Source organism: Triticum dicoccoides, chromosome 5B (assembly GCF_002162155.2).
Source record: "Triticum dicoccoides isolate Atlit2015 ecotype Zavitan chromosome 5B, WEW_v2.0, whole genome shotgun sequence".
NCBI classification, from domain to species: domain Eukaryota; kingdom Viridiplantae; phylum Streptophyta; class Magnoliopsida; order Poales; family Poaceae; genus Triticum; species Triticum dicoccoides.
The window spans coordinates 486,385,690-486,405,020 of record NC_041389.1 but is presented as its reverse complement, the minus strand read 5'-3'; the positions used below and the strand labels follow the sequence as shown (position 1 = coordinate 486,405,020).

General features: G+C 48.0%; 4 protein-coding genes and 1 long non-coding RNA gene across 5 annotated transcripts; 4 read left to right on the top strand and 1 right to left on the bottom strand.

The window, feature by feature from the left end:
* The first annotated feature begins 8,463 nt into the window (after window positions 1-8,463).
* LOC119311027 (indole-3-acetic acid-induced protein ARG7-like) lies at window positions 8,464-9,178 on the top strand. Its single transcript, XM_037586652.1, has one exon. The coding sequence runs from the start codon at window positions 8,485-8,487 to the stop codon at window positions 8,899-8,901; it is 417 nt and encodes a 138-aa protein (XP_037442549.1). The 5' UTR covers window positions 8,464-8,484; the 3' UTR covers window positions 8,902-9,178.
* Window positions 9,179-9,784: 606 nt separating this feature from the next.
* LOC119311030 lies at window positions 9,785-15,878 on the bottom strand. Its single transcript, XR_005150849.1, has 4 exons — window positions 14,562-15,878; window positions 12,032-12,098; window positions 10,369-10,532; window positions 9,785-9,933 (listed from the first exon to the last, which is right to left on the bottom strand). It is a non-coding gene; the product is annotated as an uncharacterized LOC119311030 (long non-coding RNA).
* Window positions 10,876-11,639, top strand: LOC119311028 (auxin-responsive protein SAUR72-like). The gene has a single exon (XM_037586653.1). The coding sequence runs from the start codon at window positions 10,954-10,956 to the stop codon at window positions 11,344-11,346; it is 393 nt and encodes a 130-aa protein (XP_037442550.1). The 5' UTR covers window positions 10,876-10,953; the 3' UTR covers window positions 11,347-11,639.
* Window positions 12,150-14,551, top strand: LOC119311029 (auxin-responsive protein SAUR50-like). The gene has a single exon (XM_037586655.1). The coding sequence runs from the start codon at window positions 13,259-13,261 to the stop codon at window positions 13,646-13,648; it is 390 nt and encodes a 129-aa protein (XP_037442552.1). The 5' UTR covers window positions 12,150-13,258; the 3' UTR covers window positions 13,649-14,551.
* A 284-nt stretch (window positions 15,879-16,162) lies between the features above and the next one.
* Window positions 16,163-18,360, top strand: LOC119311026 (60S ribosomal protein L7a-2-like). The gene is made up of 7 exons (XM_037586651.1): window positions 16,163-16,274; window positions 16,418-16,468; window positions 16,559-16,760; window positions 17,342-17,511; window positions 17,621-17,749; window positions 17,842-17,934; window positions 18,023-18,360. The coding sequence occupies exons 1-7, from the start codon at window positions 16,272-16,274 to the stop codon at window positions 18,152-18,154; spliced, it is 780 nt and encodes a 259-aa protein (XP_037442548.1). The 5' UTR covers window positions 16,163-16,271; the 3' UTR covers window positions 18,155-18,360.
* Window positions 18,361-19,331: the final 971 nt, after the last annotated feature.

Sequence of the window (19,331 nt, the reverse complement as noted above, 5' to 3'; positions counted from 1 at the left end):
TTTCCTCCTCAGAAAAACTTTTTTGTAATTGATCATTTTCTTTCTGTGTAACTAATTCATCCTCCTCCGAAAAGGAAGGACCAAGACAGATATTGTGTTTGTTCTCAAAGCAGAACAGGTTTTTGTAATAGGAGGTAGCAACCTCCAACATATCCTGGGTGGTATACACAGGACCATTATCGCCAATCAGTTCAGACAAATGTTTTTTTTTCTGTGTCTATTGTTAGCCATAGCATGAAAATATGCATTGTTTTTGTCCCCATCCAAAATCCTACGATCTCTGGACCGCTGCCATAAGGCAGTTTCCTCCTTGCTCCAGATCAGGGCAAGTTCCTTCTTAATCTCTTCCATTCTAGTTTTATCACCGTCATCAATTTGATTCCTCTCGGCGAAAACGTCCAAGATGTCGAATTCGAGCAAAAGCTCCCCTTTCCTCTTCCTAATATCTGCTTCAACGTTAATGCTTCAGCCCTTGGCTTTCTTCCTAAAAAGCTTACTCTTATTCATCTAGATGTCTATGGCTGTTTTACCAGGGATAGGGGTATTCCACGTATCAGCCACCATTTTCTTAAAATCAGGGTGGTCAAGCCACCATTTTTCAAATTGAAAAATCTTCGGGGAGGTTACTCTCCGAGCCCCGGTGTCCAGGATCAACGGGGGGTGATCGCTACCCACACGGGGCAAAGCAATAACAACTAACAAAGGAAAATGTGTATCCCAGTTTAGAGAAACAAAAACTCTATCTATGGTTGCAAAAATGGGATTGTCTTGATTATTACTCTAGGTAAATTTCCTATTGGCTACGTTGATTTCCAAAAGACCCCATTTGTTAATCCAGTCATTGAAGAGGTAAGTAAATTGGTTGTTAACAACACCATTATTCTTGTCAGCAGTAGATCTGACAAGGTTAAAGTCCCCTCCCAGTAAAACTGGGTATTCGAGCCCATCCATGACATCATGCAATTCGGCAAAGAATTCAAGTTTAAGCTCACTGTAAGAAGTACCGTAAACAGCAACAAGTTGCCAAATAAAACCGTCCGATTTATTTTTCAAGGTGGTAATGATGCAGAACTTCTTATTAATAAAACCAATCACTTCAAATAGATCACTTTTAAGACCCACAAGGATCCCACCAGCTGTGTTTACTGCAGGTAAATAATGCCAATCAAATGCATTCCTACCAGAAATATTGTTGAGGACGTGATCATTAATGACCTCTTTCTTAGTCTCTGAAAAACAGAGAAAATCTACTTGGTTATTGCAGATAAAGTCTGCAAGGCACTGAATTTTACCAGGTTCTCCAAGACCACGAATATTCCAGAAGGCACCTATCATTTAAATTTAAAAGGATGGGATAAGCCACAAGGCTTTTTCTTGGTGTTCAAAGTAGGACAGACCACAACTGAAACATCAGTGCCAACTGAATCAGCATTTGGTGAGTCTTTTTGTTCAGAGTCAGAAAAATAGTCATTCGTTTCTATCAGGTCTAAATTGTCAGGGAGAACAATCTCCGGATTGTCATCAGCAAATTGCAAACATCTAAGTTTCTCATTGTTAATAATATCAAGAATGATATCATTCCTCTCTTCCTCATTGTTACCAATGCACAAGTCCACCCTAGAAGAATATGAAGCAAGTTCATTAGGGTCTAAGTTAGCAAATGATTTACCTTTGAAAGTAGCTGGAACCTCCAAATTCTTCTTCTTCATGTAAGCAGCTGCTTTATCCATAATCTTTACATCTCCATGGTTTCTGGTTTTTGGTTTGACAGCAAGCACTGGGCCCCATGTAGGTGAGTTCTTGTTGTTGATTTTTTTCTTGACCACAATGTCTGCCTTTTCCAGGGAATCAAGTAGGGATCTCTTAACAGAGGTCAATGCCAGAGTTAGATCTTCTGGTAAACATTCCATATCCATATTGACATTATCTTCTTCCCCCTCAGATTCTTCCATCTCAAATTTACTCAGTTGTTCAGAACAATAGTCTAGATGGACTGACAGCACATTAGATTTTCCAGATCCCAAACTTGGATCACTCCCTTCTTCACATATCTTCACTGGTGTTAAGTTCTCATAGCTCTCTGACATCAGAACTTGCATGTCATTGCCTGTGCTAATTGGAAGTTTTTCAACTGCAGAAGCAGCCCCCTGAGATATTTTTTTGTTCAAACTGGTTTGGTTGTTGGTCTTGGAAGGGAAATTGGCCCTATCTAATTCATCAATTGCCTCCTCCTCATCCTCTTCCATACCCTCTTTTTCTTCAGGATCTTTATTTTTATTTTCCTCATTTCCTTCTAGATTATCCAGCTCTGGGTCATCATCATCTCCATCATTGTTCTCATCAATCTGCTCAAAACCTTCCACTGTAAAAAACAGTAAGTAAAGTTTCTTTTTCATCTCCACCAGTCTCTCAAAGGGAATTTTTCTGGGGTCTCTACAGGAAATTTTAACTCGAACTTTTTCATAGAAGCTTTTGAAAATGCCATTCCAATCCACATCCACAAGGATGCCAAAGCAAGCAGCAATCTGGGCAAACACCTTCCATGCACACCATTTGGGTGGAATACCTTCAATCTGTACCCAAGCTTCAGTCAGGGCCCCAAATTCATCCAACATACCTTCCCATTCACAGATCTTAACTGACACTCCAGCAACAGGCAATTCAAAAGGAGGGAACTCAATCAGGTCATCCACATTTTTCCAAGGTGGAAACCTCAGCAAAAATTTCTTACTTTCCAACTCTCTGATTTGCCATGGCCATTCCTTATTCTTGCAGAAGATTCCATTTAACTGGGTCAGTAGTTCAGAGGCAGAGACCTCTCCCTTAACCACCTTAAGAACAACACCATTTTTGTAATTAAGCCAACTAGATTCAGCAGCAACAGGAACCTCAATGTGATAGAACCCTAACCCAGAAGCAGCACTACCAAAAAAAGTGGCAGCGGGCTGAGGTTTAGCCCAAGTAGCACAGTTGTTGACATTATGGTTCCCAGCACATATAAAACACTTTTTTGACTCCACACAGTTCCCCACATAATGGCCAGGCCAGCTACAATTAAAGCATATCATCTCCTTGTACTTAGGATCTAGAGGCTGAATTACTGGCGGTGGAGGAACAGGGGGTGGGGCATTAGCAACCGGGGGAACGACCTGGGCTTGGATCACCTGATTGGATTTGGTCGCCCCCTGTTGACCCAGCTTCCCCGCAGCGATCGAAGCCGCGGGAGAAGATTTCCCCTCCTGGGGGTTGGGCTTCTTCCCCGGAGGTGGCCGACGATTCCTTTGTGGCATCTGGCCACGGTTTTCCATCCCTTTCTTAACAACTTCAGCGAATGATCTAGGAAACCTAGGATTTTCAGTGGAGATCTTGAAGATGGTAGGGACAGGGTCAAATGGACCAATAGACGAGATCGGGAAGCAATCCTGGACCGAGAAGTTTCTTGATTGAAATAGATCTTTCCTCACCCAAAGCAATTTGGGGATAGCATACCTAGGGTTTGGAGGGAGAGGCCTAGGCTTATGTAGGCGGCGGCTATGGGACGGGGAGGGGATGACCCAGAGTTGGCCAAAAAAATTCGCCACCTCCTCTCCAAAGCCGTCAGCCTGTCCCAAAAACGTCTCACAAAAACCCGCCTTCCCCGCAACCACACATCCCATGATCAACGGCGACGGGGCGGGTGTTGGTTCGGCCGTAGCAGTCAACTGATTTGAACTTCGTCCCGCTCTCCTCGCACAAGCGAGTTCGTCAGAGATAGAACTAATCAACGGAAATGGAGTCTCAACCACAGAACGCGACGAACATGTCGAAGATGAGATTTCACAATGAGTAATCCACGGGGTAACCCCTCTAACCATATCAGATTCACGACTACCACGAATCCCTTTCTCCAGAAAAATCCGGGAACCCTCAATTGACTGACTAGCAGATCGAATAATAACAGATTCAGAGGAAGGATTGGGTCGATTTCTATGTACCTTAGGTTGGGGTTTCTCCCCGCGGTCACCTAGCCATGGCGGAGGTTCAAGGTTAGAACCCCTGATCCTCCTACGCCCTAGCACGGCGGGGGCACCCTGCAGAGCCCATGCGCCAGGCTGTTAAATCTTCACGGAATCCGGGGGAGCACGGTCCCCGGCGGCAGCTCCTTCGGCGGCAAGCGCGACAGCTGCAGCACCGGCGGGGGCGGATGTTGAGCCTTGAAGGGGAGCTCGATTTGAAACGCGCCCATCGCGCCGCCTGCCTCGGATCCGCCGACTCCGCCTCCTGAATCGCCCAGAAGATGAACTCGTAGTCCATCCCGCCGTCGTCGCCTGCAAAGCGAGCTCTCTCTTCGAATGTTGCACGACGCAGGATCTGCATGAAAATCTCGGGCCACCTGGAGTGGAGTGGGAATCTCGCTTCCACCACCCGACGCATCTCCGCAATCGCTTCCGGAGCCGACGCATCGACCTCCGGGAGCATCACCACTGCCGGCGGGGGCTGAGGCAGTGCTGCCACCCGCGCGGGTCGCAGCCGCCGTGCCCGCGCCCCGCGTCGCACTCCTCCGACCATCAGGATCGATAGATCTGGCCGTGGGGGTGTGGGATGTAGGACTCTCTCGGGGATGTGGGGGTGGGGGTTGAGGATCGGGGGGAGATAGGAACGAGGTGACAGTAATGGCGGCCGCGGCGCCATTACTGCTGGTAGGTGGGGGATCGCCTTTCTCGTCGCCCCTGCTCATGGCTACCCCTACTCCAAACAAATGAACACTTGTTCAGTGAGATATATAGCAACCTGCCATAGTTGTTTCATCGACTGACTGATCAGATAAAAGGATGATTTTCATAAATAATGACTGATACTATATTGCAAGCAATCGAAGGGACTAACATTAGGTTTTGAACCCTAATTTATGGACACTCGTACAAGGGAAGATAACACAAAGGTACGATACGCATGGGGCTAATTTTCATGTCAACTGATGTGTCAACAAGACATTCGCCCCCTGAATGTCTCAGTTAGAAGGGAAAGAGGGATTGGTGGAATAGTTGTTCGTTGTATTGCTTGAGCCTCATGGGCATATATATAGGAGTACATGATCTACTTGGAGTACAAGGCAAGCCGGAATATTTCCTAGTCTAACCTATGTTTCCTAATACAATCACGTTACTCAACATCCCCCCGCAGTCACAACGGTAGCGACGCAGACGGTGAGACTGGAGAAGAATCCGAAGGCAAGCCGACGAACACCCCCCCACAGTCGTAACGGTGGACGCATCGCGGAGTCGTGGTTGGAGTGGCAACCGACGAGGTTGCTCAAGTAAGGCGATAGCCCTTTGTGCCGTTTGTCGAGGTAGCCGAGAGCGTGGGTGGTGGAGCCGTGGTCGAGGTAGCCGTGCGAAGAATGCCGTGGTCGATGTCGAGTCGGGGTAGCCGGTGTCGAGGAAGTCGCCGTGGAACCGCGGACGCAAGGAGACGCCGAGTTAGTCGTGGGCGCAGTGGTGTCGAAGTAGTGGTGCGCCAGGAAGATGATGTTGTTGACGACGCGTCGCGGCGGGTTTGCCAAGCCCGGGGACACATCGTGGACGAAGGCACACACCGGTGTTGCCAGCACCAGGCATGCGTAGACGGACGAAGACGAAGTTGACGAAGCGCCGCGCCAGGCTTGCCAGGCCTGGGGACACATCGTAGACGAAGGCACGCGGCGGTGTTGCCAGCACCGGGCATGCATAGACTGGGACCTGCACAAGCTGTACGCCATGTCGAAGAAGTCGGAGAGGCTAGCAGAGAAGGACTCGACGACGGTTGCGGCGCCAATCGGCGCGGGGCCAATGTCGCCCGCGGTTGTCGGAGTAGGTCGGGGTAGATGACGGCGACGCTGGCGACGAGCTGGTGCTGGATGAAGACGAACGGGGTGGACGGGCGGCGGCGGCGGCTACGGGGGTAGCGGCGGCGGCGGCCGAAGAAGAGCGGCAACGGCGGCGGCTAGGTTAGGAGTGCGGCGGCGGTGCTCAAAGTAGGCGAGAACCCTGACAGTGCGACGAAGACCGGTGCGGACGGTGGCGTTCCCGCGCCAAAGGAGGTGGTGCGGCGCATGTCACAGGAGGTCGACGCGCGGGAACGGCGGTGGACCGCGGGCCGCGGCGCTACGGCCCAAAGGGGCGACGCAGTGGCAGCGGGCAGGTCGGGGTGACGACGAAAGACCTCGGGACGGTTGCAGGGACCGCGGGCCGCGGTGCTACAGCCCGAAGGGGCGGCACAGCGGCAGAGCGCGGGGTGGTGCAACCGCGTGGACGGCCTCGAGACGGCAGCGTGGACCGCGTGCCACGCTTGCTACGGCCCGACGGGGCGACGCAGCGGCGGCGCGAGGGTCGGTGCAGCCACGGGGACGGCCTGGAGCGGACGACCTCGGGGCGGCGGTAGACCGCGGGCCGCGGCACTACGGCCCGAAGGGGCGACGCAGCGGTGACGCGGGTCGGTGCAGCCAGGAGGAGAACCACGAGGCGGCGGCGCTGCGGCCCGACGGGGCGACGCAGCGGCGGTCCATTGCTCGATCGGTGGAGGGGCGCGCTGAACTCGGGACAATCTTCACGGGACCTGCGGAGGCGCGCGTAACCGACGGGCCAGGTCGGTCGCGCGGCGTAGATGAGGCGGATCGTGACGGCGAGCGGGTGATCAAGCCGATCACGCGCGAGGTCGGGGACGCCGCTCGATGGAGGTGTGGTGGCGGCGGAGTCCGAGATGAAGCCGGCGGCGGCAGGCGGCGGGGCGGCTATGATTGGCCGCCGCATGGCGTGAGGCCGCCGGGTCAGGGTGATGCAGGAGTCCCGGTCGGAGCAGGGCGGTGACGGCCGGCGCAGGGCGACGGGCGGACCGACGCGCGGACGACGGTTGGCCCTGATGGGCCGCCTCGGCGCGCGTGGCCGCCGGGTCGAAGGAGAGGCCGACGGGTCGTGCCGGGGTCGGAGTAGAGGCGCTCGGGGTCGACGGCGGCGGTGGGCGACGCAAACCGATTCAGTGAATCGGAAAACCAAAAAGTAGACGCCGATCAAAGCGACTGGCGAGAGAGAGAAAACCCGGACCAAAGGATCGGGAAAAAAAACTCTCTAGGGCAACCGACCAACACGGCCGGCGGACGAACCCTAGGTACGGGCAACGCGGCCCCCGGCGGCAGTCATGGAGGCCGACCGTCCCGGGGGCGGCGCGTAGGTGCGGAAGCGGCGGCGGCTAGGGTTTAGGATCGACTTGCGATAGATACCAAGTTAGAAGGGAAAGAGGGATTGGTGGAATAGTTGTTCGTTGTATTGCTTGAGCCTCGTGGGCATATATATAGGAGTACATGATCTACTTGAAGTACAAGGCAAGCCGGAATATTTCCTAGTCTAACCTATGTTTTTTAATACAATCACGTTACTCAACAGTCTCTAGGCAACGGCAATTCAGAGTTCAGCAGGGCTCAAGCAATAAGCTCAAGACACACCCCACACACACATCGAATACTATTAAACGTTATCCATTAATACACAACAATATCCAAACAAGTGTAGTTCGTGCATTATTAAGATCCAGATGTCAAATTTCAGGGTGTTAAGTCTGAAGTCTGAACCCATCAAACGTCCACAGGCCCCATCGGTTACGTCGTTTGGACACCGTTGCTACTTCTAAGCTAAACAGCCCTTGTGGTTGGGGAGTTAGACACCTCAAAACTAATCCCAATCATGCAGCAAGTGTAGGTCAGAGAGGACTAATTAGATTAGACCTGCAGCTAAATCTTATGCATTATTGCCATGACGCCACGCCTTGGCCCCTCCTCCAGCTCCAAGTCGACCATGATGGCATGATGTCACACACGCCAGCTTCCTTCCACAGTCGCCGCTAGCACCTCCTTAGGTTAACCTTTCGAGGCTTCCAAATTGCGCCCTAATTTATCTTTTTTAGAAAAGGAGGATTACCTCTGGCCTCTGCAAAATTGCACCCTAATTAACATACTAAGCATTACTACTGTAAGCATCTATCATGAAACGTATCATAGTGCCAATGCTACTAAAACAACAAGGTGCAGATCAATGAATAAGGTGCAAATCTTGATTCTATATGTGCAATAACTGTCTGATTAGTTTCCATCTATTTCCCTTTGTTCTTGAGTGAGTAATGAGCAAAGTCCTTTTGTGTATTCGCGAAAAAGAGAGCCCTTTTGGGCCACTCTCACGATCTTACCGGCTTCACATTTCAAGGGGTTAATTGGATAAATGCCACTCGAATTGTGGCGATTCCGAGAAACGCACTTTCCAGTGGCATTTTTTAAAGTTTGAAAATTGCAGTGGTGTTTCTTGCAATCGCCAAGATTTGAGTGGCATTTACCAAATTAACCCCATTTCAAAACACGGCCTTTCAACCAAGAGACCACGTCTTGGTTGATCTGTCTATATATGTCATCCCACCTCTCTCCTCCAATCCCCCAATTCCAAGCTTGCTCTATATTAATTGCAAACTTTTGCAACTAGCTACATGGCCTGCGAGGTTTTGTGCACCAAGGGGGTGGCTGAGGAGAGGTCGGCGACGGGGAAGGCCGGGCTGATCACCAAGGCACTGGACCGGTGCTGGAGTACGACGGCAAGGAACTGCAAGCCAGCAGAGGGCTGCTTCTCGGTGTACGTCGGCGTGGGCAGGCAGCGGTTCGTTGTGAGGACGGAGTGCGTGAACCACCCATTGTTCCGGGTGCTTCTGGAGGAGGCCGAGGAGATGTTTGGTTACGCAGACACAGGGCCCCTTGAGCTGCCCTGCAACTCTGAGGCGTTCGCCGGGGTGCTGGAGCAGATCAAGGAGGAGATGCAGATGGCGGAAGGGAGGAGGTACGGCCTCCTCAGGGGGAATTCCTACCGGCTGCTCGGCACCGGTCAGACTGTCATCATCAGCCGGTTGTAGCAGTATAGTGGATTGGCATTGAATGATGCCGAGTTGACGAGCTCCGAGTTTCTGCTGAGCTCGCATTTTCTCATGTACACATTTTGAAGCAACCTTAGCATTCCCAAGTATGATAAACAACATCATCATATACTGGACAATGTTAGATATTTTTATTTCTTCTTCCTTTTTCTATTTTTGTGAGAAAGCCAATGTTAGCTGTTCATGTGTGTTCACCTTATAAGTTGTAATAACTGTCAGTGAAAGTGTTATACAGATACATGATATGATTTTTCAATTTGCGATGTCTATATATGCGATAATGCAATAATTCCAAAGTAGAACCGTGCACTTCAATTCATCTCGCACAGATTGCACGTTGGAGCGGCTATGTTTGTAGTACATAATTAGATGGAACTACTCTAACATTAATCAACCATAGTGTTTTTGGTAGTTCATCGGTTATGATTTGCTATCAAAATTTACAGAGCCTTAACTCATATAAACCAATTTTTTAAATCTCAAAGCATCAATAGAAACATATTTGCTGACTAGACACATGGCACACCAATGGAGATTTGGGCACCAATTAATTAAGCGATCTAATATCAACAAAAACTAACAGCAAATGAGCAGCAAAAAGGGGAAACTCGGTTATAGTCGTATGGCTTAAAGAAACACAAAGAACAGATGAACGGTTGTTTAGTAAGATAATAGCAACCGGCCACGGTTGTTCCATCCATTTTGATCGAATAAAATGATGATTTTCATCTACATACTACAACATCACAAGCAATCAAAGGGACTAACATTAGGTTTTGAACCCTAGTTTATGGACACTCATACGAGGGAAGAGAACACAAAGATATGACATGGGGTTAGTTTTCATGTCAACCAACATGCCTTTTTTTTTTAGAAACGCTCTCAACACGCGCGCACACACACACATTCACCCATATGAACACGCACACCCCTCCAAGAGAGTGAACCGGTAGATCTTGAGATTGACAAAGTCGCCACAGACACCTCGTAGTCGACAAACACGTTGTACCACTGCAAAAATAGTGCCAGAAAACATGAAATAAATTCAGGAGATGTGCGAGCACTATTGCCAAATTTAGAACTTGAACATGGGTGGGCTGGTTTCACCCCAAGGAACCTAACTATCTAAGCTATGCTTAGTTCGTTTAAGCAATACACACCACACACACGCATCAAATACTATTAAACACTATCTCCTAATACACAACACTATCCAAACAAGTGTAGTTCGTGCATAATTAAGATCCAAGTGTCAAATTTCAGAATGATCACATAAAGTCTCAATTCTTTCTGAACCCATCAAACAAAGCCTTCACGGGTGCCGCCAGTTTGGAGCGTTCCATGCACTGTTGCTAATGTTAAGCTAAACAACCTTTGTGGTTGAGGAGTTAGACACCTCAAATCTAATCCCAATCATGCAGCAAGCGCAGGTCAGGATTAACTAACCTGTAGCTAAATCTAATGCATTATTGCCATGACGCCACACCATTGGCCCCTCCCCCAGCTCCAAGTCGACCAAATGGCATGATGTCACACACGCCAGCTTCCCTCCACAGTCGCAGCTAACTCCCCCTCCTTCGGGTAACCATCCGAGGCTGCCAAATCGCACCCTAATTAACATATCATTAAGCATTAGGCCTGTACGCACATATCATCAAATGTACTATTACAGCACTCAAATGCTACTATTATTAAAGCAACAAGGTGCATCCTACCAAACATTCAACGAATAAGGCGCAGAGATTTGGAGATTCTCAACATGCAATAATTGTCTGACCAGTTTCCATCCATTTACCTCTCTTTCTTAATGGAATGATAAAATGTCTTTGCGTATTCGCGAAAAAGAAGCCTTCAGGTCGCTCTCGCCGGTTTCGTATTTCAAATACGGCTTTTCGATTGATAGAACCCGTCTTTGTCGATCGGCCTATATATACCGTTCCACCCCTTTCCTTCCCACCTCCCAAATTCCAAGCTTGCTACACATTCTTTGCAAATTTGCAACTAGATATAGCCTACGAGGTTTTGTGCGCAATGGGCATGGCTGACAAGAGGTCGGCTGCAAGGAAGGCCGGGCTAATCACCAAGGCGCTTGACCGGTGCTGGACCACGCCGGCAAGAAACAGCAAGCCGGTGGAGGGCTGCTTCTCGGTGTATGTTGGCGCCGGGAGGCAGCGGTTCGTGGTGCGGACAGAGTGCGTGAACCACCCGCTGTTCCGAGCGCTGTTGGAGGAGGCCGAGGAGGTTTTTGGGTACGCAGATGCAGGGCCCCTCGAGCTTCCCTGCAACGCCGAGGCGTTTGCCAGGGTGCTGCAGCAGATCAAGGAGGAGAAGCAGATGGTGGCAGGAAGGAGGTTCGGCCTTGCCAGAGGGAACTCCTACCGGCTGCTCGGCACCAGCCGGTCTGTCATCATCGGACGGTCGTAGCATACGAATTGGATGATGGCGAGTTGATGAGCTCTAAAGTTTCTATTGAGCACTCCCATTATGATAAACAACACCATCATATACTGGGCAATGTTAGATATTTTTTCTTCTTCTTCTTCTTTTTTCTATTTTTTTGTAAGGTAATGCTGGATGTTGATGTGTGTTCCCATCCTAAGTTGTAGTAACTGTCGGTGAAAGTGTTATACAGATGCACATTCGAACCTGTAACTCTTGTGACGTCCATATATGGCACAATGTCGCAACTCCAAAGTGGAATCGCGCAATTCAATTCATCCCACACTGATTGCAAGTGGTTTAATGGAACTACGCTAAGATTAATCAACTATGGCGTTTCTCCGCAGATCATCTGCATGCAAGTATCCACTGATTTGCTACCAAATTTGTTTTAAGTCCATTTACACACAGGATTTACAGAGCCTCAACACAAATGTCAATTTTTTTTAATCTCAAAGCACCAACAGAAACATGTTTGCTGGCTAGACAATTGGCACATCAATGGAGTTTTGGCAGCAATTAATTTAATATCTACAAAAACTAACCACGGACAAGAACCATAAACAGGAAAACTCAGTTATATAGGTATGGCTAAAAGGTAGGCAAAAAACCAATGAGCAGTAGTTTAGTACTGCAGATGATGTAATCGGAAAGAGATATAGCAACTGACCCAGTTGGATGTGCAGCAATCAGGCCAAGCTTAACGGTTCCAGGTATTCTTTGACCCTTTCAGAGGACTGAAGAGCAGCAAAGCATGGGATCAACTATCAGTAAGGGGAAAACAAACACTGCAAATTACAGAGCATTAGAATTCACCAAAACAAATAAAAATAAACTGCTTGATCCAGCCTTTTATTATTATTTGAGTTTGCGACCAATCAGTTGAACACAGGTATCGTACAGCAACAATACTACCATAACTAAACATAGGGATATTCTCTGAATATCCAAAGACAAGGCAATAAATCATATATGATGTGTCTCGATAAACAGCCTTTACAGCCGTGACCATGGCCTTTGTTGAACTTTTCTGTCTCTTTACTCTATAGCATGGAGAAGCTAGAGCCATTAGTTTTGGCTCAAACTAATACTGGTACTCCAAGGGTTCCCGAAACGTAAACTCTAATCTCACTTTTATAAACTAACATTTTGTGCCCCCCGGGACAAATGGAACCATTAGGCAGATGCAGAGATCTTCATATCATATTGCCTTAACCATTGACTAATTAATCCAGTGCTAACTTTTGGAGGACTTGAAGCACCAACAAGAGTGCATCAGCACTAGAAAATGGGTTCAACGTTCATCTTAACTTGATCCCTCTAGAGTCAAAAGTTGGATCCATATTGTTTTCACTACCTCCAACTTATCTGAAAAGCTGGAGTCAAGAGTTTGGTGAAACCCCTGGTAAATAAAGTTCGGAAGCAAAACCAACATATCTTAAACATAATGGTTATGTAAAAGTGGATCGAACTTTCATCAGGCAGTTTTGGAGAGGAAAAGTCTAGACTATGGCAGCAAGTCTATAAGATGAAACTTATTATTGTACAAATGCTGCTAAAACAACAAGTCACATCCTTCTAAAGACCAATGAATAAGGTGCAAAGCTTGATTCTGTATGTGCAATAATTGTCTGACATTTTCCATCACTTTCCCACTTTTCTTTAATGAAATGATGAGCAAGTCTTTTGCGTATTCGCCTTTTAAAATAGCTTTTGGGTCACTCTCATCATCTTCATATCTCAAATACGGCCTTTCCATCGAGAGACCACGTCTTGGTGGATCCGTCTATATATATCATTCCACCCCTTTCCTCGTCACCTCCCAATTCCAAGCTTGCTACACTTTTTCTTCTTTCTGCAAAATTGCAACTAGTTAGCCTGCTAACTTTTGTGCACCATGGGCATGGCTGATAAGAGCTTGGCGAAGAGGAAGGCTGGGCTGATCACCAAGACGCTGGATAGGTGCTGGAGCACACCAATGAGGAACAAGCCTGCAGAGGGCTGTTTCTCTGTCTACGTCGGTGCTGGGAGGCAGCGGTTCGTGGTGCGGACAGAGTGCGTGAACCACCCGCTGTTCCGGGCGCTGCTCAAGGAGGCCGAGGAGGTGTTTGGGTACGCAGACGCAGGGCCCCTTGAGCTACCCTGCAACGCCGAGGCGTTCGCCGGGGTGTTGGAGCAGATCGAGGAGGAGAAGCAGATGGCGGGGGGAAGGAGGTGCGGCCTTGTCAGGGGGAAATCCTACCGGCTGCTTGGCACTGGTCAGGCTGTCATCATCGACCGGTCGTAGCATATGCATTGGATTGGATGATGCCGAGTTGATGAGCTCTGAGTTTTGTTGAGCTCGCATTCTGGGACTATCATGTACACATTTGGAAGCAACCTTAGCATTCCCAAGTATGGTAAACAACATCAGCATATACTGGGCAAATGAGATACTTTTCTTTCTTCTTCTTTTTCTATTTTGCATTTTTTGTGAGAAGGCAATGTTAGATTTTGATTTGTTTTCCCCTCCTAAGTTGTATTATCTGTCGGTGGAAGTGTTATACAGATATATAAAGAATCTATAAGTTTTTTATGCCCATATATGGCATCATGTTGCAATTCCGAAGTAGAATCGCGCAGTTCGATTCATCTCGCACTAATTGCAAGTGGTTTGGATCAAATTACGCTAAGATACACCTATAGTGTTTTTCCACAGACCTTCTCTTAAGCAAGCATCCACTAATTTGCTATCCAAATCTGTTTGAATTACATTTACACACTGGATTACAGAGCCTCAACTCATATGACAATTTTTTAAATCTCAAAGCACCGAAACATGTTTGCCGACTAGACACAGGGCACACTGAATGGAGGTATGGCATCAATTAGTCAAGTGAAATAAATCAACAAAAACTAACCACAAAAAATGGCCACAAATGGGAAAAGTCGTTATGTTGATATGGTTAAAAAGTAGACGAAAAACAAATGAGCAGCAGTGTAGTAGATGAAGTAATCAGGAAGATATATCCATTGATTGATCGAATAAATGATTATTTGGCATCTATAAGGATCAGTATATCTAATGTCTCGGAAATGGAAAAGGGCTAAAATAATGTTAGTTTAATACATTTGGTTGGATTGATCCCCAGGTACATAAATTTATTCAAGACAAAGCTATAGAATTAGTGCATTAATGTCAATAGTAGCATGTGGGTTACCATTTTCACTGTCAACTGATGTTTTTTCTCCAGCCAATACCGCTTGATGCTTGCTAGGGACATTTTTGCAGAACTGTAACTCCAGAACCAGTCAATGAGCAACTTCCTTTGATCCTGCAATCAGGGCAAGGTTAACGATTCCAGGTCTTCTTTGACTCATTCAGAGGACTGAAGATCACCAAAGCATGGGATCAAGTATCAGTAAGGGGAAAACAGACACTCCAAATTATTGGGTACTATATTATTCCTGCTGTTTGAACTTGCAACCAATCAGCTGAACCCAGGGACCGTATAGTAACCATACTAGATACTACCATGACTTAGGGATATTCTTTGAATATCCAAAGACAGAAATCGTGTATGCCGCGTCTCAATAACCAGCCTTGACCTGTGCCCGGTTTTGTTGAATCTCTGGCTCTATATTCTACAGCATGGAGAAGCTAGAGCCATTAGTTTGGCTCCAAGTAACACCAGTACTCCAAGGGTTCTCGAGACGCAAACTCTAACCTCACTCTAATATAATTGCCACTAGCATTTTCTGACCCCATGGACAAATGGATCCACTATCCAGATGCAGAGATCTGCATATAGTATTGCCTCAAGCATTGACTAACCAATCCAGTGCTAACTCTTGGAGGAGTTGAAGCACCAACAATAGTGCGGCAGCATTAGAGAGTATGTCAAATATCGATCTTAATTTGATCCCTGTGGAGTCAGAAGTTGGATTGTTTTCACTACCTCTAACTTGTTGCCTGAAAAGCTGGAGCCAAGAGCATGGTGAAAGTGAAACCCCCAGTAAATGAAGCCTAGAAGCAAAGCCAACATGTCTTAACATATAATGGTATGCAGAAGTGGATCAGACCTTCATCAAGCAGTTTTGGAAGGGGAAAAAAATTCTTATGGCAGCAAGAGCAGATACACTTTGAAATTGCCCAGCAGACCAAATATGAATGTTCTTGGCACAACCTAAAACCAAATACCTGTCACCTCTAAGTAAAATCTACCTGCAAATCACAAGTGTTCCTCCCAAATTCCTAGAGGATAAACTCCCCAGCATCAAGCACCAACCGAAATATCACTTTCGCCTATGCCTATGCTTACGTCTTAAGACGATCCAGAATGGGTCGCAAAGACCTAGCCGTGGGGATTAAAAGAAACACAGCCAAAAACGAAGGGAAAATCCACGAGAATCCATGCCGAGCACTTAGAACCAGAAGATGATTTTTGTTCCTGCGGACGGGGGTGCACGGTGGAAGGCTGCGACCCGCCGCTTCCCTCCGCCTCTTCGCCATGGCGCAAGGTTGGGGACAGTGGAGCGGTGCCTACGGTAATATTCGGACGCGCGAGGGGCTTACACGCAAAAGTTACCAAACGAATGGGCTACAGCCTTTTTCCGAACAGCTCACCACCGGAGCGAGCGGCCCAGACCAGTCCAGTACAATCCATTCCGGCCCACTTTTTCCTCCCCCATGTCCCCTGCGGCCCAAGAGCGACCCCCTAAACCCTAATCCAGGCACTGGACGGTGGAGGCCTCGCGACCCCGCCACACACCCCGCATCGGACGCTCAGGAAGCGTCCACGTCCCCCGGACGCCTCCTTTATAAAACTTCCTCCCCGCACCGAAGCGCCAGTCGGCCGCCTCCCCCCTCCACCTCCTCCCCCAGCGTCGCCTCCCGTTCGGAACCCCAAGCTCCCCCCGCCGCCGGCGAAATGGTACGTCCCAGCCGCCGGCCCGCTCCTAGCCCACGCCGTTCCACTGCGCTTCGTCCTCCTGGACGGATCCCGCGCGCTTCGTCTTTTCTGCGGTTTTTGATGTTTGAATCTTGCTCTAAGTGTGTGGATCGCGAATCATGCAGGCCCCGAAGCGAGGCGGCAAGGCGCCGGTGCCGGCGAAGAAGAAGGCGGCGGTACTGCACGCACTCCTCTGCTCCTGTTTGGAATCTCTCGGTCATGCGGCGTGTGTGATCTGACTGGGTTGGGTTGGTGTGTGGTTGCAGGACAAGGTGGTGAACCCACTGTTCGAGAAGAGGCCGAAGCAGTTCGGCATCGGCGGGGCGCTGCCGCCCAAGAAGGACCTCCACCGGTTCGTCAAGTGGCCCAAGGTCGTGCGGATCCAGCGCCAGCGCCGCATCCTCAAGCAGCGCCTCAAGGTTCCCCCGGCGCTCCACCAGTTCACCCGCACCCTCGACAAGAACCTCGGTATATACGTACAAAACTAGTCTGTTCATTCGTCATTTGACACGGAGTCCACAATGCCTGAGGACGTTTGTAGATGTACTCTATTATTTTGACTTGTGGGTATGCAATAGCTAAGTGAGCGAGTCTTTACTTCATCAAGGCAATGAAAAGAGTTGATGTGTGTGTTTTAAGGTTCCTGCTCTTAGGATACATTGGGAGCTCTCTTCTTGCATGATTAGGGCAAATGCATGCTGTTCTTCTACACACTTACTATGTTTCTTTACTGAATATATTAACATGCCATGACAGTATGAAGTAATAGAATGGCTAGCACAAGCTTTCACTTCTAACTTCTAAGGATGCCAGCAGTAGGAAGAAGCATTGTTGCTATGTTTGTACCTGAAGTCACCCCTTCTATATTAGCATTTCCTTTATGTTGCAACGTGTTTACTTGCTAGGTCATTAATTATGCTGTATTGTATAGCAACAAAAGCTGACAGTGAGTAGTTGACTAGTTTAAGTTCAATTCCTCTGCATACAGCGTCACTTTAGTTTCTGCAAAATCTTTGTTACAAATCTCTGATATGAATTGCTTGTTGCAGCCACCAACCTGTTTAAGATGCTTCTCAAGTACCGCCCCGAGGACAAGGTGGCTAAGAAGGAGAGGCTTCTGAAGAGGGCCCAGGCTGAGGCTGAGGGGAAAACCGTTGAGGCCAAGAAGCCAATTGTTGTCAAGTATGGTCTTAACCATGTCACTTACCTCATCGAGCAGGTACTGATACGAGTTACCTCTTTGTTTGACATAACTAATCCTTATTCTTAGCTTCTTTTGTGGCTGCAATAACCATTCTTGTGATTAATCCTTGTGTTTTGTACTGCAGAGCAAGGCTCAGCTGGTCGTCATCGCTCATGATGTTGACCCAATTGAGCTGGTTGTGTGGCTCCCAGCCCTGTGCAGGAAGATGGAGGTTCCATACTGCATTGTTAAGGGAAAATCACGCCTTGGATCGGTATATTTTCTCCTGCCACCTCCTGTTCCACACCTCTGAGATCTTTAAAAGTAAACTAGAAACAAATGCTCACTTTGTCTTGTCCCCTATAGATCGTTCACAAGAAGACTGCCTCAGTTCTGTGCCTCACCACTGTGAAGAACGAGGACAAGCTTGAGTTCAGCAAGATCTTGGAGGCTATCAAGGTATGTTGCTCATATGACCCTTGCTATGACCGATATGCAGTCCACTTGTTAACCGTTCTTAACAACTCCAATATCCGCTATTCTGCAGGCTAACTTCAACGACAAGTTTGACGAGGTCAGGAAGAAGTGGGGCGGTGGTGTCATGGGATCCAAGTCGCAGGCCAAGACCAAGGCCAGGGAAAGGCTCATCGCCAAGGAGGCTGCGCAGAGGATGAACTAAGCCTAGCCTTATATGCGAGAGCATATGCCATGTAGTTTCCCTTTCAGTGTGTCCTGATTTTGACGAGGAACTCGAACCCTTTTAGCAGCACTGTGGAATCGTATTGTGGTTTTCTGATTCTCTGTTCCGTTCTCCAGACTTATGCAAAGATCAGATGAGGTTTACCCATGTTTGGATTCTATATAGTTTTATGTCCTTTGTTGAGTTTGACATCTTCCTAACTTGGCTAGGTTTTGGTTAACATGCAATGACGACGAGCTCAATCTGTTTGTGAATTTGTGACACATCATAAGCAGGAAATTTATGATGTTGAGATCATTTCACGGAGGCAAATTTTGGTTAAATCAGGAGGGTGCTGAAACTGAGTTTGAACGTGTATTGTGCCCAATTTCCCTAGCATAAAAACATTAGTATTCTTTTTGCTATCGCTTTTATATACACTACCTCCGTCCGGGTTAATGGTCTCGTATGAGTAACCAACAGAAAGTGGAGTTCCGATGGACCATATGCATGTTTATATCTACTCCCTCCGTTCAATCTAAACTCTAAAATACGTGGTTCACATCGAGATCATCTTTAAAAAGACTCAGGGCAAGTGATTTGAAGCATGCACTACATCTGTGTGTAGTTCATATCGAGATCATCTTTAAAAAGACTCAGGGCAAGTGATTTGAAGCATGCACTGATTCATTGTACACATGCACAGAGCTTCTGGGAAGAGGCGTGGACATGGCTTGGTCTTTGCCTTCCCCCTCTCCACTCATCCGATGAACGTGCCAAGATCACTACTACCATGTGGTCATGGCATCCTAGGAACCAAATCAAACATGGCGGCGAGGGGAGAGACCCTATAGCAACTATCAGAAACATTAAGGAGTCTATCTCCCTCCTTCAGCTACCTCGTAAGGAAACCTTGGTTCTACCGGGTTACGGTTGGCGGCCCCCGGATGTGGGTTCGGTCAAGATCACAACCGACGGTGCTCTAATTTTGATGAAGGCTGGGGCGGTGCAGGAGGAGTGGCCCGATCATCCTCTGCACTACTGGGTTCTTGGTGCAAACCATACATGGGAGTTTCAGATCCCTTGATGATGGAGTGCTTGTCGCTGCTAGATGGAGTATGCTTGCTTGTCTTTGAGGATTTCCGCATCCGATGAACATGCCAAGATCACTACTACC